General features: G+C 40.3%; 1 protein-coding gene across 4 annotated transcripts in view; it reads left to right on the top strand.

The window, feature by feature from the left end:
* The window catches only part of LOC120541903 (toll-like receptor 13), a 47257-nt gene extending 35300 nt beyond the window's left edge, over window positions 1-11957 (top strand). For all 4 annotated transcript variants that reach the window (XM_039773865.1, XM_039773866.1, XM_039773868.1 and 1 more), the window contains one exon: window positions 8671-11957. In XM_039773865.1, coding sequence (XP_039629799.1) covers window positions 8701-11658 — 2958 coding nt within the window. In that variant the 5' untranslated portion in view covers window positions 8671-8700 and the 3' untranslated portion in view covers window positions 11659-11957. The remainder of the gene's footprint in view (window positions 1-8670) is intronic.
* Window positions 11958-14871: the final 2914 nt, after the last annotated feature.

Raw genomic sequence — 14871 nt, forward strand, 5'->3', positions numbered from 1 at the left:
GAGTCTATTAGTACGCATTTCACCAATTTAAGGTGTAACCCAGTGGTTCTTAAACTGTGGGGCAGGCCCCCTTAGGGGGGTGCGAAGTAACAAAAAGGGGGGCACGAAGATGTGAAAAAAAGAATACAAGAATCAAAAATATGACAAATACATCTATTGAAACCAAAACAAATTAACTTAAACTACAGTCTGATACTAGAAAAATAAATACAGAGTTAGATAAATGTCAATACAAGTTAAGTAGGTATAATAAAATACTGTATGTATCTATGATATATCATTAATTAAAAAAGAACAAATTGGTATTAGTGGGCTCCTTTCAAAAAAATGTTAGATGTGGGGTGCAATTAAAACTGTTATGAAAACTCAGGTCGCAGATACTTAAAGGTGGAGAAACGCTGGTGTAACTGATCAACAATTTTCACGTTAATTCATTTGACTTCATCGTTTCTCGGTGCTAGGATTGCCTGTGTACTCATTTCTTCTGTTGATAACCCTTCGTGATGAAATTCTTCAATAAGACTTGGACATATAAGTCTTCTTTTATTGGGAACTTAAAGTGAGGGAAATGTAAAAATTTATAAGAGCTGAGAGCGCAGGAACTGCGTCTGACAAAAGCATTCACACGAATGAGTAAAGAGAGGACCGCGGGCGTGGGCCGTGAACCGGAAATGGTGGTGAGCAGGGCGGGACTTGAGATAAGTCTCTTGGCAGTAGTCTCGTCTCAAGATTTACTTTTATAATAGAGAGATTTTTTGATTACAGTGATGCGCCTACATTGTGTTATAAGAAGGAACAACTTTGAGCAGAACTCTGTCTCTGTCATAGGACACAGTCACACACTGCTCTGTTCTTAATCATACTGTGGAACAATTTAACATCATTAATTAGCCTCATACCCATGTGTGGAAAGTATGTGGAAACAACAGACATGAACAGCACAAACAGCCAGAAACTGAACAATAGTCCCTTGAGTTGTAATCCAGCAGCTCTAATGTCTACACCCTCTTCTGTTCTATAGCTACTTCTGTTTTTATTTCATTTGAGTTTTAATCTGATAATGCTGGTCATGCTTTGTCATAATGGATGCCCTTAAAAGTGCCAAACTCAATAAATTGACTGTTGAAAGCTACAGAAGTTTATTTTGTAATTTGACCAATAAAAAAACAAATGTTTATGGCTCTATTTTGCAAAAGACCCTCCCGTCATATTGAGACAGCCAGTTTGTTATTCATGAACGTAGTATTCATAATAAATGTTATAGGAATACATTTAACCCTGCACGTGCTGAGGAGTAAACATGCTCATTTAGTGTCGTGGGTAACCAGTGATTATTACAGCAGCACCGAGTGTAAAGCAAGAAGCAAAGATGGTGGTTGGCACGACAGCACTTTGAAAGGCACAATCACACATGCAATCAGGAATAAGAGGGGAGTACAATCCAGCAGCAGAAATGTATAAATAAAGTATCTGCTTAGTTTACATCCAGTTATTCATTATAGAGTTTTTTGAAACAGTGTGATAGTGTTCATAACTTGAATCCTCAGTGGCTCAGGTTAGGTATGGAAAAAAAAAATGTTATTTATTTCACAGCAGGACTAAACATGTTTTGCGCTACTGAATCCAGCAGGGGGCGTTAGCTCCCTTGGAATGAGTTCTTTTTGTAATTGTGGCATGTTACATAACCTAAAATTATACTGCTCAAAAAAACATAAGGAGCCCTTTTTAATCTGAGTATAGCATCAAGTCAATGAAACCTCTGGGCTATTGATCTGGTCAGTTAAGTGGCAGAGGGGGTTCTTAGTCAGTTTCAGCTGCTTTGGGGCACTAAAGGTGCAACAATGAGACAACCCTCAAAACAGGAATGAATGGGTTAACAGGTGGAGGGAGGCCACTGACATTTTTCCCTCCTCGTCTGTTTTGTCACTAGTTTTGCATTTGGCTGCGGTCAGTGTCACTACTGGTAGCATGAGGCCATACCTGGACCCTACAGAGCTGGCACAGGTCGTCCAACTTCTCCAGGATGGCAGGCACATCAATACATGCCATTGCCAGAAGGTTTGCTGCGTCTCCCAGCACAGTCTGAAGGGCATGGAGGAGATTCCAGGAGACAGACAGGCAGTTATTCTAGGAGAGCTGGACAGGGCCCCTCGTAGAAGGTCCTTAACCCATCAGCAGGACCCACCGGTATCTGCCCCTTTGGTCAACGAGGAACAGGATGAGCACTGGCAAAGCCTACAAAATGACCTCCAGCAGGCAGGTAGACCAATGGTGTGAATGTCTCTGAGCAAACAATCAGAAACAGACTTCATGAGGGTGGCCTGAGGTCCCCACATCCTCTAGTGGGCACCGTGGAGCTCGATTGGCCTTTGCCATAGAATACCAGAATTGACGCCCTGTGGTTTTCACGGATGAGAGCAGGTTCACCCTGAGCACATGTGACAGACGTGGAAGGTTCTGGAGAAGCCGTGGAGAACGCTATGCTGCCTGTAACATCGTTCAGCATGACTGGACTGGTGGTGGGTCAGTGATGGTATATCTGGGGAGGGAGGCATATCCATGGAGGGATGCACAGACCTCTACCGGCTAGACCAGGGTGGGCAGGTTCAGTCCTGGAGGGCCGCAGTGGCTGCAGGTTTTTGCTCCAACCCAATTGCTTAATAGGAAGCACTTATTGCTCAAGTAACACTTCTGCTTCACTTTAGTTGTCTCGCTTGTTAAGATTTTGAGCCCTAATTGCTTATTTTAGTCTTAAACAGCTATAGTCTTGGTTTTTAATTTCTCCTTATTAGCAATAAGATGCAAATGACAAAAGAAACCAGCATTTCTCTATTTACACCTGTATGTATTTATCATGTACTGTTGGGTTTAACTAAATACTTGCAAGGAAAGTGAAGAGAAAAAAGTGAATAACACTGTGAATAACTTGTCTGTTTTAGACTTCAAATCATTTGGATGATATTCTTAGGAAGGAAAAAAAATCTAGGATATGAGAATGACCCTTTCATAGCAGAGTTAAAGCATTAGCAAGCCATGAAATTACATAATTGACAAGGATTGGTTTTTAATTAAGCAGCTGGGTTGGAACAAAAACCTGCAACCCCTGCGGCCCTCCAGGACTGACTTGGCCCACCCGTGGACTAGACAGTGGCACCTTGAAATGCCATTAAGTATCGGGATGAAATCCTTGGACCCATTGTCATACCCTATGCTGGCTTGATGGAATTGATGCCATTGACTGGCCCCCACACTCACTCGCCTGACCTCAATCCAATAGAACACCTCTGGGTGGGACATTATGTTTCAGTCCATCCGATGCCTCAGACTGTCCAGGAGCTCAGTGATGCCCTGGTCCAGATCTGGGAGGAGATCCCCCAGGTCACCATCCGTCTTCTCATTAGGACAGGCATGCATATAAGCACATGGGGGGGGGTAGCATACAAACTACTGAGTATGATTTGGAGTTGCTGAAATGAAATTTCGGCCAAATGGACTTGCCTGCCTGCCTGCTGCATCATTTTGTTTCCTTTGATTTTCGGGGTGTTTTTGAAATCAGCCCTCTGTAGGTTGATCATTTTCATTTCCATCAAACGATGTGGCATCCTTTTTTTCCTAACACATTACCATAGCAGTCCATATCCAGCAAGATTTTTTTTCCCATTGAGATCTGATGTGTTTTCAAAGAGTTTCTTTCATTTTTTTGAGCAGTTTATATAGATATGATATTAAAATGCAAACCCTCCCTTAGTGATAGGGCGGTAAGAAATCACGCAAGAGAAATAACTTTGCTTTGTTTAATGATGGCTTACGCTGCATAACAGACAAAGGAAGTCAGTGGCAACGGCCAATTCGGGAGTGGGGGCCCGATGTGTAGAGTCTGCCATTTTCACCATTGCAGTGGAAGGATTTTCAGGATCGGATGACGTTATCTCCCATCCGTCCATTGGCTTCAAAGGTGTGCTGGGCAATGTTCCAAGGCTTTACACTGTGTGCACAGTTATTAAGCAAGTTGTGTTTTTGAGGATTCATTTTAATATGGAACAAATACAGTGCTATCAATCAATCCAAAATTTTAATAAACCTGTAACTTGAATGTTTTACAAAGGAAATGTGAGTGTGAACATTCTCAGGGGAATACATATGTGTGCATAATTATTAGGCAAATATTAGTGTGCACAATTATTATGCAACTAAAGGAAAAATGAAAAATTTTCCCATCTTACTTGTTTGTTTAAATCTGTTAAAGTGAGAATAATAAACAACTCAAAATTTACAAATAAACATTTCTGACATTTCAAAAAAAAAAAAAAATTAGTGACCAATATAGCCCCCCTTCTTTTCAATAACAGTCATAAGTGTTCCATTCATAGAGTCTGTCAGTTTCTTGATCTGTTGACCACGTTTTGTGCTGCAGCAACCACAGCCTCTCCCAGACGCCATTCAGAGACGTGTTCTCTTTTCCTTCCCTGTAAATCTGCCGTGACAGCTACTGATACATTTCTAGTGTTGAAATAGATAGATAGATAGACTTGAAAGGCACTATATAATAGATAGATAGATACTTTATTAATCCCAAGGGAAAATTCCCATACTCCAGCAGCAGCATACTGATAAAGAACAATATTAAATTAAAGAGTGATAACAGTGAAGGTATAACAGACAATAACTTTGTATAATATTAACGTTTACCCCCTCGGGTGGAATTGAAGAATTGCATATTGTGGGGGAGGAATAATCTCCTCAGTCTGTCAGTGGAGCAGGACAATGACAGCAGTCTGTCGCTGAAGCTGCTCCTCTGTCTGGAGATGATACTGATACTGATGATAATGGGTAAACATCCACAGTTAAACACACTTACTAGTGACAATCATGGGGAGAAGATATGAACTCCATGCAGACCCTGCTGTACGAGGCAGGAATGACAGCTCTGTGCTACTACTCTGCCTTCATTAAATATCTAATAACAAAATATATGTCTCTATTATAAAAAAAAATCTTGCAAGGAGACGAGACATGACTTTCTCAGAGGCACATGCAAAGCTATCTACAGATAAAGGAAGCACGAAAATTCGCATTAGTGCAAACAAACGGAAATTATTACTCGGTGAAATACAGGTACAGCGAAAAGTGATCGAAAATATTGTTCAGCTTTAAACTTTAAGTCGGAAACTTGTAGATCGTCTAATTTGTGTTGCCAGCGAGAATCAAAAAATTCCAAAAACATTGCCGTGGAATGAAGTCCCATGAGAAGGTGACGTTTGCCATGAGATTCTTTCAAGTCACGCCCTACTTACAACCATTTTCAAACAAGACCACGGTCATTTAACCTTTCAGTCGTGTGAATATTTTTGTCAGACACACTTCCTGCGCTCTCAGCTCATATAAATTTTATCAAGACAATAATTTTATACATTCAAGATGACACGGCAACGAGTGAGCGAAGAAGAAAGAGCAGGGACAAATATGTGAAAAAGTCGTTTTATTTATTAGAGAGAAAGAAACGAAATTCACTCAGGCAGTTAAACTTTGTGTTGTCAAGATGTAAGTCCAAACACGGAATCAAAATTCAATGTGGTCTTGAAGAAAAGTTAATTCCAAATATTGTTTTTACTAAAGTTTTAAAGTAAAAGTGAAAATAATGCATATGTAACAATTCCCATGAAAATAACAATCTTTTTAAATTGTATATATATGACTAAATAAAATCATAGGGGCGTCCAAAAATTAATTTATTCAAACCATTTTTGAAACTTATTTAGCATTGTGAGGAATTACAATGTTGTTTTTTTTTATATTTTATGATGAAAGTAGCTATTCTATTAATTGATTGAATGAATTAATTTCTGTGCTCCCCACAATTTTATTTAGTCACATATAACCACGATAATTGTGGTTAAAGAAAAATGTATTTTTTGCTTTTCAGTGCATTTATAACTAAAGTAAATAAAATCGTTTTACTTAAAAAAAAAATTTAAAAATTATATATTTTATTTTTTAGTTTTTGAGTATTTTGCAGATTATTTTTCCTTAATCATTTTTCATGAACAGGAAGCTTCTTTAAAAGGATTACATAATTTATCTTCTTTGCAGAACCATTTGAATACTAAAAAAAATATATATATATATTTTGTTTTCTATTTTTCTGCTCAGGCTCTTATGGGATTAGCGCTCAGTCGCTGCGAAAAAAAAATATCAATGACAGAACGGCAAGCATACAGCAATACGTCCTCACCATGATCATCAAGGCTACTCCTTCGCAAGAGTAAACGAGTAAAGTCGGCGCACGTATTTACTGACTTCACTCACTAGATGAGGCAAATGCGGACAATCCTCTGCGTCTGTCACTCGTATGCTCCTATATCTCACTATATTCTCTCTCCGCCATTGATATGCGTGCGTTAATTGGAATCGCATAACTATTAATTACGGCAAAATTTGTTACATAATTGCATCAATTTTGACGGATTATTGCCGTATAGTCATCGATACTGAACACTGTAAGGGGGAAGCCCCGAGAATGGAAGGATGGGGGAAGGCAGCAACGTTTGCACACTGTCTCCCCCAAGACGCTAGATGGCAGCTCCCACTGGAGTGTAGCGTTGTCTCGGATTTCCAGAGAGCATCCTGGGACTTAGAGTTATATTGTAAAATACATCTTGTATATGGGCAGCACGGTGGCATAGTGGTAGTTAGGAGACCCGGGTGCCCTGCGGTGGTCTGCGCCCTCCCCAGGGTTTGTTTCCTGCCTTGCGCCCTGTGTTGGCTGGGATTGGCTCCGGCAGACCCCTGTGACCCTGTAGTTAGGATATAGCGGGTTGGATAATGGGTGAATGGACATCTTATATGTAAACATCCACTCGTGGAAGTGTGTGCATGTGTCTGTCTGTCTGTCTGCCCGGCCTGGAAGTGTGAGGCCACAGCATGAAGTTCAAAGAGCTGGCAAGGTGGCCCCAAGTTAACGAGTCGAAAGAAGAAAGACGTACGAGGCTACAGCATAAAGCTGAAAGAAAGCGACTCCATCACCAAAGTGAAAATGCTGAGGAAAGACAAACGAGAGAGAAACTCGTTTAGCTGCTGATTTACAACGGGGGGCGAGCACGTCCGCAGAAACAAAACTGCCAACTCTGCGTTTCAAGTTTTTTTTCTGATGATTTCAGTAGTTTCTAGGAGTCCAGGCTTTTTTTACAGCATGGGCTTGCACAGCTAGTTTATTTATATTTATGTAACTGTATATATTATAGAATAAATGTTAAATATTAGTAAAATTAAAGTGCAAGAATTGCTGCTTGGCATCTTCTTTCACAAAATATATATATATATATTTTTAATTTTCAGACGAGTAAATTTGACAGCTGCATTGTATTGTATTCGGGTGTATTATTTAGTTGACTGTATTAATAATATTTATCTGGTTGAGCAATGTTTTGATAATACTAATGCACAGCAATGCTCAAAGTTGTCGACCCGTAACGAAAATCTGAACTTTTTTTTGTTTAAGTACGTTAATGTACCCGTACTAAGCGAGTAAATCTAGACAACTTAATAGTACATTTACTGACTTGTGACGGTAGTCAGTGCGCATAGTTTTATAAAACACTAAAAGAGAATACAAGGAAAAATGCAAAACGGAGTAACGTTAGTCTGTGTGATTACGTGTTTTAAATGAATATTTGAATATTTCTTGTGTGTGTGTCTGTGTGTTTTTTAACTTTTATTTAGAACATTAGAACATTCTAGACAAGAACAGGCCATTCAGCCCAACAACACTCGCGAGTCCTGTCCACTTATTTCTTCCAAGAAAACATCAAGTCGAGTTTTGAAAGTCCCTAAAGTCTCACTCTACCACACTACTTGGTCTCTTATTCCACGTGTTTATCGTTCTTTGTGTAAAGAAAATTTACCCTTTCACTAACCTTTTGCTCTTAACCGGTGACAATAACTCAAACCCACAACCTGTTGCTTCTTTGAAAGTCACATGACTTTACCGCCATGTTATCCGGCCTCCGCTGATGATGAATCTGCTTGGTGCGTCTTAATTTCCGGTGAGGACTAAATAGAACTATTTTGACTACTGCCTAAATGACTGAAATTAGTATATTGCACATCTCACGAGATTCAATAAATTAAACACGATCGAGTTATGTTGAAATGTGGGACATAAACAATACATTGTGAAAGAAACAGCCGGACACATGACAAAGGTTTGGGGCAGCCACCTGTATTGTTTCCCTGGCTGCAAAAGGATTTAAAGTAGAGTACAATGTGTACTGGTTAGAGTCCAAAACAGAACTGTTTAAGAGTGGAGGATGAGGGGCTTTTATAGCTGGATCACAGGAAGTGAAATTCCCCGGGGGCGGGACAGGAAGTGACGTCCTCGTGGCCCGGACAGGAAGTGACGTCCTTGTGGCTGGGACAGGAAGGATTTCTGGTGTTTGGTGTTTGGTCTGCGGAAAGAAAAGAGAGAGGTTCAGTGTACCTCACTGCCCCCTCTTGCCGTGGAATTGTCGTTTCCTGGTCCCTTTGGTTGACTCCCAAGGGCACGTGTGTGACAACATGTAATATGAAGGAAACAGATTTTTGTAAATGTAACAACCTGCTGTTTCTTTTTTTTCAGTGTATCGCATCACCATATATGTGTGCCTAAACCAATGATTTTCTTTTTCTTTTCAGTTAACCATGACACAATAATCCTATGTAATCATGCCGTCTTTGTGGACAAGGATTATACATGGGACATTTTCACAGTATCCTCATCAGTTTTTGAAGATGGAGAGGCATATTCTGGATAAAGTTTGTATTATGTCAAGCTGTCTCTTTTTATGCTTCATCATGTGGACTGTTCCAGCAGAAGGGTATTTCATAAGGAACTGTACAGTGCACGGCTCCTTAAACTACACTGACAGGCTTAAAGTTCTTTGCTATAAGATGAACTTCCATCAGGTGCCTTCTGATATCCCTCATAACACAAAAGTCTTAGACATTTCGATCAATTATATTTCCCAGCTGAAGGAAGGGAATTTCAAGAACCTTACCAACCTCAGTATTCTCAACATATCAAAAAATCATATTGGCTTTCTGGAGGAAGGTGTCTTTAAGGATCTGATGAGCCTATATGAACTGAATCTCGCTCACAATGCTCTGAGGGAGATTTCAGGTGGCATGTTTAAAGGCCTGAACAACCTCACGGTGCTGAACCTGGGGTATAACCGTATTAAAAGCATTGAGCCTGGTACCTTCCAGATTCTTTCAAACCTCCGAGTTGTCAATCTGAGCTTTAACGCCTTGTTCGACGTTGAGCAGATTCGAGAGGTTTTAAAACATTTCCGTTTGAAGGAGATATACGTGGGAGGCAACAATTTCTCAGATTTCAGTACAGAAAAAATATCCAATTCATCTTTGAATGTACAGGTCCTAGACTTGTCCTATAATCCTTTTAGATTTTTCAATATTACTTCTGGCATATTTCCTAATCTTGTGGTTCTGGACCTTTCTTATTCCGGTTCGAAGAACGGTTTCCAGTGGGAAGTAAAAAATACATCCTTCGTAAGTGGCGTAAAAAGGTTATTTTTAAATGGCACTCACGTGTCCTACCCGCAAATGCAATCTATTTTAAGAAGCTTCAGTAACATTTTAGAAGAACTGTACCTTAATAAATTACAAAGTCAAACAATGCAAGACTATTTGAATATAACCTGCTTAGTACTTCCTAAGCTCAGAGTTCTGAGTCTGCAGAACAATAAATTCATTTCCTTGCAAAAGAAACAACTTGAATACTGTATGCAGTTAGAAGAAATTGATTTATCAAAGAATAAGTTGCAAAATATGTCAAAGATGCTATTTCAAGGTTTAAACAGATTGGGCTTTTTAAACATATCCTACAATAACTTGACTGCTGTTCCGAATGCGACACAAAATATTACCAGTCTGCAGACATTTGACCTCAGTTACAATATGATCAAGCATTTGGAAAAGTATGACTTTATGAACTTGACAAACCTGAGGTACCTGAATTTAGCCGGTAATGTCATCACTTTGATCACAGGTTCTTTATTTAGCAATTTGTTTAATTTGCAAGTCCTAAAGCTTGGCAGTAACCTCATTTTAAGCATCCAAGGTCCACTATCACCCAGCCTGGGCAAACTGGAGGTCTTAGAGCTACGTGTCAATAAGCTGAGCTCTATAAAGAATTCTACATTCCTGTACTTGAATTCTTTAAAAGAACTTAACCTTATAGATAACCAGATTTCTTCCCTTGAAGAGGGGTCCTTTTTAGGCCTACAACGCTTAAAAGCTTTGCTGCTGGGGAGTAATAAGCTCACTCGGGACACTTTCACAAAGACAGACGTGTTTACTGGGGTGACTGGCCTGAATGAACTTCAGATTTTTGATAACTATCTTTCATATGAAAACACAGACAAGTTGTCGCATCCTCCGTTTCTCTCGTTAAAGTTGTTGAATTTCCTAACAATTAACAGTCAGGGTCATAACGGTCTCCTTCATTTCCCTTGTAACCTTCTAGAAGGGCTTACTTCTTTGAAAGAACTGCATGCCGGTAATCTGAACATTAATGAACTACACCCAGACACCTTTAGCTATACGCCTATGCTGTCATTCCTGGACCTTAGTAAAAATGTGTTAAGTACTATCGATTCAAGAGTCTTCCGGATGGTTTCCGGCCTGACGGAATTCATTTTGTCTCAGTCTCGCCTGGAGTCTTTAGATTTCCTCATACGTGCTAACCTAACTAAGCTTAAGGTACTGAGAGGCAAACGCAATGAGCTGAATACGATAAATGAAAGTCTCATTCATTCCCTTCCATTACTCAAGTATCTGGACTTGCAGCAGAACCCTTTTACTTGTGACTGTGATAATGCCTGGTTTATAAACTGGTCCTTCAGCAACCCTCAAACTCAGGTGATTTATTTCAATAAGTTCCGTTGTGGCTATCCACCAAATTTGAAAGACATGATGCTAGAAAGCATGAGAACTGATTCTTGTGTCATAGATATCAATTTAATATGCTTCATCTCATCTACAACCCTGGTAACTGTTACCTTGGTGGTTTCTTTTATTTATCACTTCCTTAGGTGGCACCTTATATATGGTTATTACCTTATTTTAGCATTTCTATATGACAAAAAACATAGATTTCAAAACAAAGAGAAGAAGATTTGCTATGAATATGACGCGTTTATATCATACAATACAAAAGATGAGCCGTGGGTCGTAAGAGAGCTAGTGCCTCATTTAGAAGATACCCAGGGTTGGAAGTTGTGTCTACACCACCGCGACTTCGAGCCCGGTAAGCCAATCATCGATAACATCGTGGAGAGCATCTACAAGAGCCGGAAAACGATTTGTATTATTAGCCGAAACTACCTGGAAAGTGAGTGGTGTTCTAGGGAGATCCAATTAGCAAGTTTCCGCTTATTTGACGAGAAGAAGGATATTCTGATTTTGGTATTTCTGGAGGATATTCCAACCAGTAGGCTGTCCCCCTACTACAGAATGAGAAAAATGGTGAAAAAGAAGACGTATTTAAAGTGGCCTGAAAATGATAATGGCGCCCGAGTGTTCTGGCATAAGCTGAACGTGGCGTTGAATGCGGAAGAAGGTTATAAAAAGGACCCTTATATAAATGATTTGAACGAAAACTGATGCACTTTCAAAACTTTTGTTTTGTTGAACAGTACGACCTCCATTCTGTGTAATAGAATTTGAAACGTAGCCTGGCTTGTATCATGGAATTTTTACATTTTCAATTATCACATGTTGCCCTATCATTCTTGTTAGGAAATTATTGAAGCGCATCTATTTCCTAATTGGTAGCAGGGGATATACTAAATATTATAATATTATTAGCTGTCACCTGGGACCACCCGCATTGTAGTGAAACAGGACCGTGAGGAGGGCCCAGTCTGGCTCCCCACTCCTGACATCACGCTTCCCCCTCCCCTCGGCCCACAGCCTCTGTCTCAGATTAGCGCAAATTAATTGCTCCTGTAATTGAACTGTGATACTTAGCGCCCTGAGAGAAGTCGCAAAATCAACCAGAATGTTCAAGAAAATTATAGAATAAAAAAGATCTAAATCTGTGAAGTAGTTCTCTCATTCACTAGCTAAGAAACGTGAGTGAAGGGGTCCCGCCGCCCTCCTCTCGGCCCACTGTGTCTCTCTTGGATTTGCGTCAATAAATTGTTATCGCAAGCGAACTGTGGTACTTAGTGCAATGTGATAAGTCACAAAATCAACCGGAATGTTCAAGCAAATTATAGAAAAAAACCCTTTCTAAATCCGTGAAGTAGTTCTCTCGTTCGCTAGCTAAACAGAGGTAAGGTACACGCCCTGAGTCTGGAGTGTCAGTGAGGGGGTCCCGCCGCCCTCCTCTCGGCCCACTGTGTCTCTCTTGGATTTGCGTAAATAAATTGTTATCGCAAGCGAACTGTGATACTTAGTGCAATGTGATTAGTCGCAAAATCAACCGGAATGTTCAAGCAAATTATAGAAAAAAACGTGATCTAAATCCGTGAAGTAGTTCTCTCGTGAAAAGCGGACTGACAGACAGACAGACTGTCGATTTTTATATATATATATATATATATATAACTTTCTAAGCAGTCTCAACATTAAAAGCACCTGCCTGATATTCTGTAGTTCCCCCTGGTGCCCCTAAAAGCACTTTGAACCATTGAGGCATGGACTCCACAAGACCTCTGAAGATGTCCTGTGGCACCAAGACATTAACAGCAGATTTCATCCTGCTTAAATATGCCACTGCCATTAGGGAACACCACTGCCGTGAAATGGTGAACATGGTCTGAAATAATCTTCACGTAGGGGGAACATGTCAAAGGAACATCCACATCAATGCTACGACCCAAATTGTCCCAGCAGAACATTACCCAGAGCATCACACTTGCCTACTTCCCATAATGCATCCTGCTGCCATCTTCCCCAGGTAAATGACGAACACAAGCCTGGCTGTCCACATAATCAAAGAGAAAATGTGATTCATCAGACCAGGTCTTCTAGCATTGCTCCATGGTCCAGTTCTGACGTGCTTTTAGTGGTGGACAGGGGTCAGCATGGGTACTTTAACTGGTCTGTGGCTACGCTGTAATGCACTTGTGTTTTCTGCCACCTTTCTCTCATGGCCAGCATTAAGTTTTTCAGCAACTTCTGCCACAGGAGCTCTTCCTTGGGATTGGACCTTACGTGCTAGTCACACACATCATAAGAGCCTTGGGCGACCATGACCCTGTCACCTTCCTTGGACCACCTAACCCACTGCATGCTGGGAACAGCCCACAAGACCTGCCATTTAGGAGATGCTCTGTCCCAGTCGTCTAACCATCACAATCTGGCCCTTGTCAAAGTTGCTCCGATCTTACGGTAGTCCATTTTTCCTTCTTCTTCCAGCACATCACCTTTAGGGACAGACTGTCCACTTGCTGCCTGATATATCAGGTGCCACTGTAAGGAGGTCACCTGTGTCATTCACTTCACCTGGCAGTGCTTTGAATGTTGTGGCTGATTGGTGTAAATTGTTGGATGTTTCATCCTGTACCTAAAGCTTTAGACTTGTCCAATATTGTACATAAAACTTTCAAAATGCCAATTGTTAGAAATGAAAAATGAGATTTGAAACAAGACTGATAGACATTCCACTCATATATGTCCATAAAATTATAAAAAGAATTGTTTTTAGTAATATGTGAAGCAGTTTTTACACTCTTCATTAAACTTTTAAGTTTGGACTGTTACAGTATGACATGTAGTCGTGTGTGTTGTAGTTACTGTAGATGGAGAAGTCATCAGGTCTTGTTATCTGTATGTAATGTGATGGATAATGTATTTGGAAATTTGTACTTAGAGATTTATATTGTCAGAAGAACATTGTGTTTTGTCTTTGGGTTTTAAAGCCAAGAAATGTTGGAAAGATATAATACATATAAATAACAACATTGTGTGTAAAGCAGAAACCTTGACAGCCTTAAAGAAGAATCCAGATGAGATATTGAGAGAGCTTAGCAGATAGTTAAACATATGGGCTTGCTGGGCTCAGTGGTCAATGTAACGTATTACACAGGCAGGCTCTATTGTAGGCACGGAGCTGGACAGTTTGACATCCGTAGCAGAGCGACGGGCGCTGAGCAGGCTCCTTTCAATCATGGAGAATCCACTGCATCCACTGAACAGGATCATCTCCAGACAGACTGAGGAGCAGCTCCACTGACAGACATGTGGAATAAGTGACCAAGTAGCGTGTTAGACCAGGGGTCTCCAACACGTCGCTTGTGAGCTACTGGTAGCTGGCAACCCCTTTCCAAGTTGCTCACCAAAGGGTTAATGAATCCTGCATAAATTTGAAAACTTGATTAGTCAAATTAGGGGTGGGCGATCTTTCCAAAAACATCATATCACGATCCACAATCTGAATTGCGATCTCTCTTTTCAGTGTGGGTTCAGGTGAACTCGATATTTTTTTGTGATGTTTTAATGCAAAATGTGAGTTGTGGACACCAACATTTTGTAAATGTTCAGGCAAAACAAGCTTATTGTGTTTGTTTGGGTTGAAATAAGAGATGAGAATAAACGTTAGAACACATGAGGAGCTCTCGGCCATTTTCAATTTGTAAAAATAGCTCTCAGGGGAAAAAAGGTTGGAGACCCCTGTGTTAGACAGTAGTTTTCAGAAGCCATGAAGAAGGCTAACAGACTGTCAGGTTATATAGCGCCTTGATGTGTGGAGTGTAAGTCACAGGAGGGTCTGCTCAGCTTTATAACACAATAGTGAGGCCTCATCTGGAGTTCTGGGTGCAGGTTTGGTCTCCAAAAAGACATAACAGCACAAGAGAAAGTCCAGAGAAG

This window comes from Polypterus senegalus, chromosome 13, assembly GCF_016835505.1.
Source record: "Polypterus senegalus isolate Bchr_013 chromosome 13, ASM1683550v1, whole genome shotgun sequence".
In the NCBI taxonomy this organism is placed as follows: domain Eukaryota; kingdom Metazoa; phylum Chordata; class Cladistia; order Polypteriformes; family Polypteridae; genus Polypterus; species Polypterus senegalus.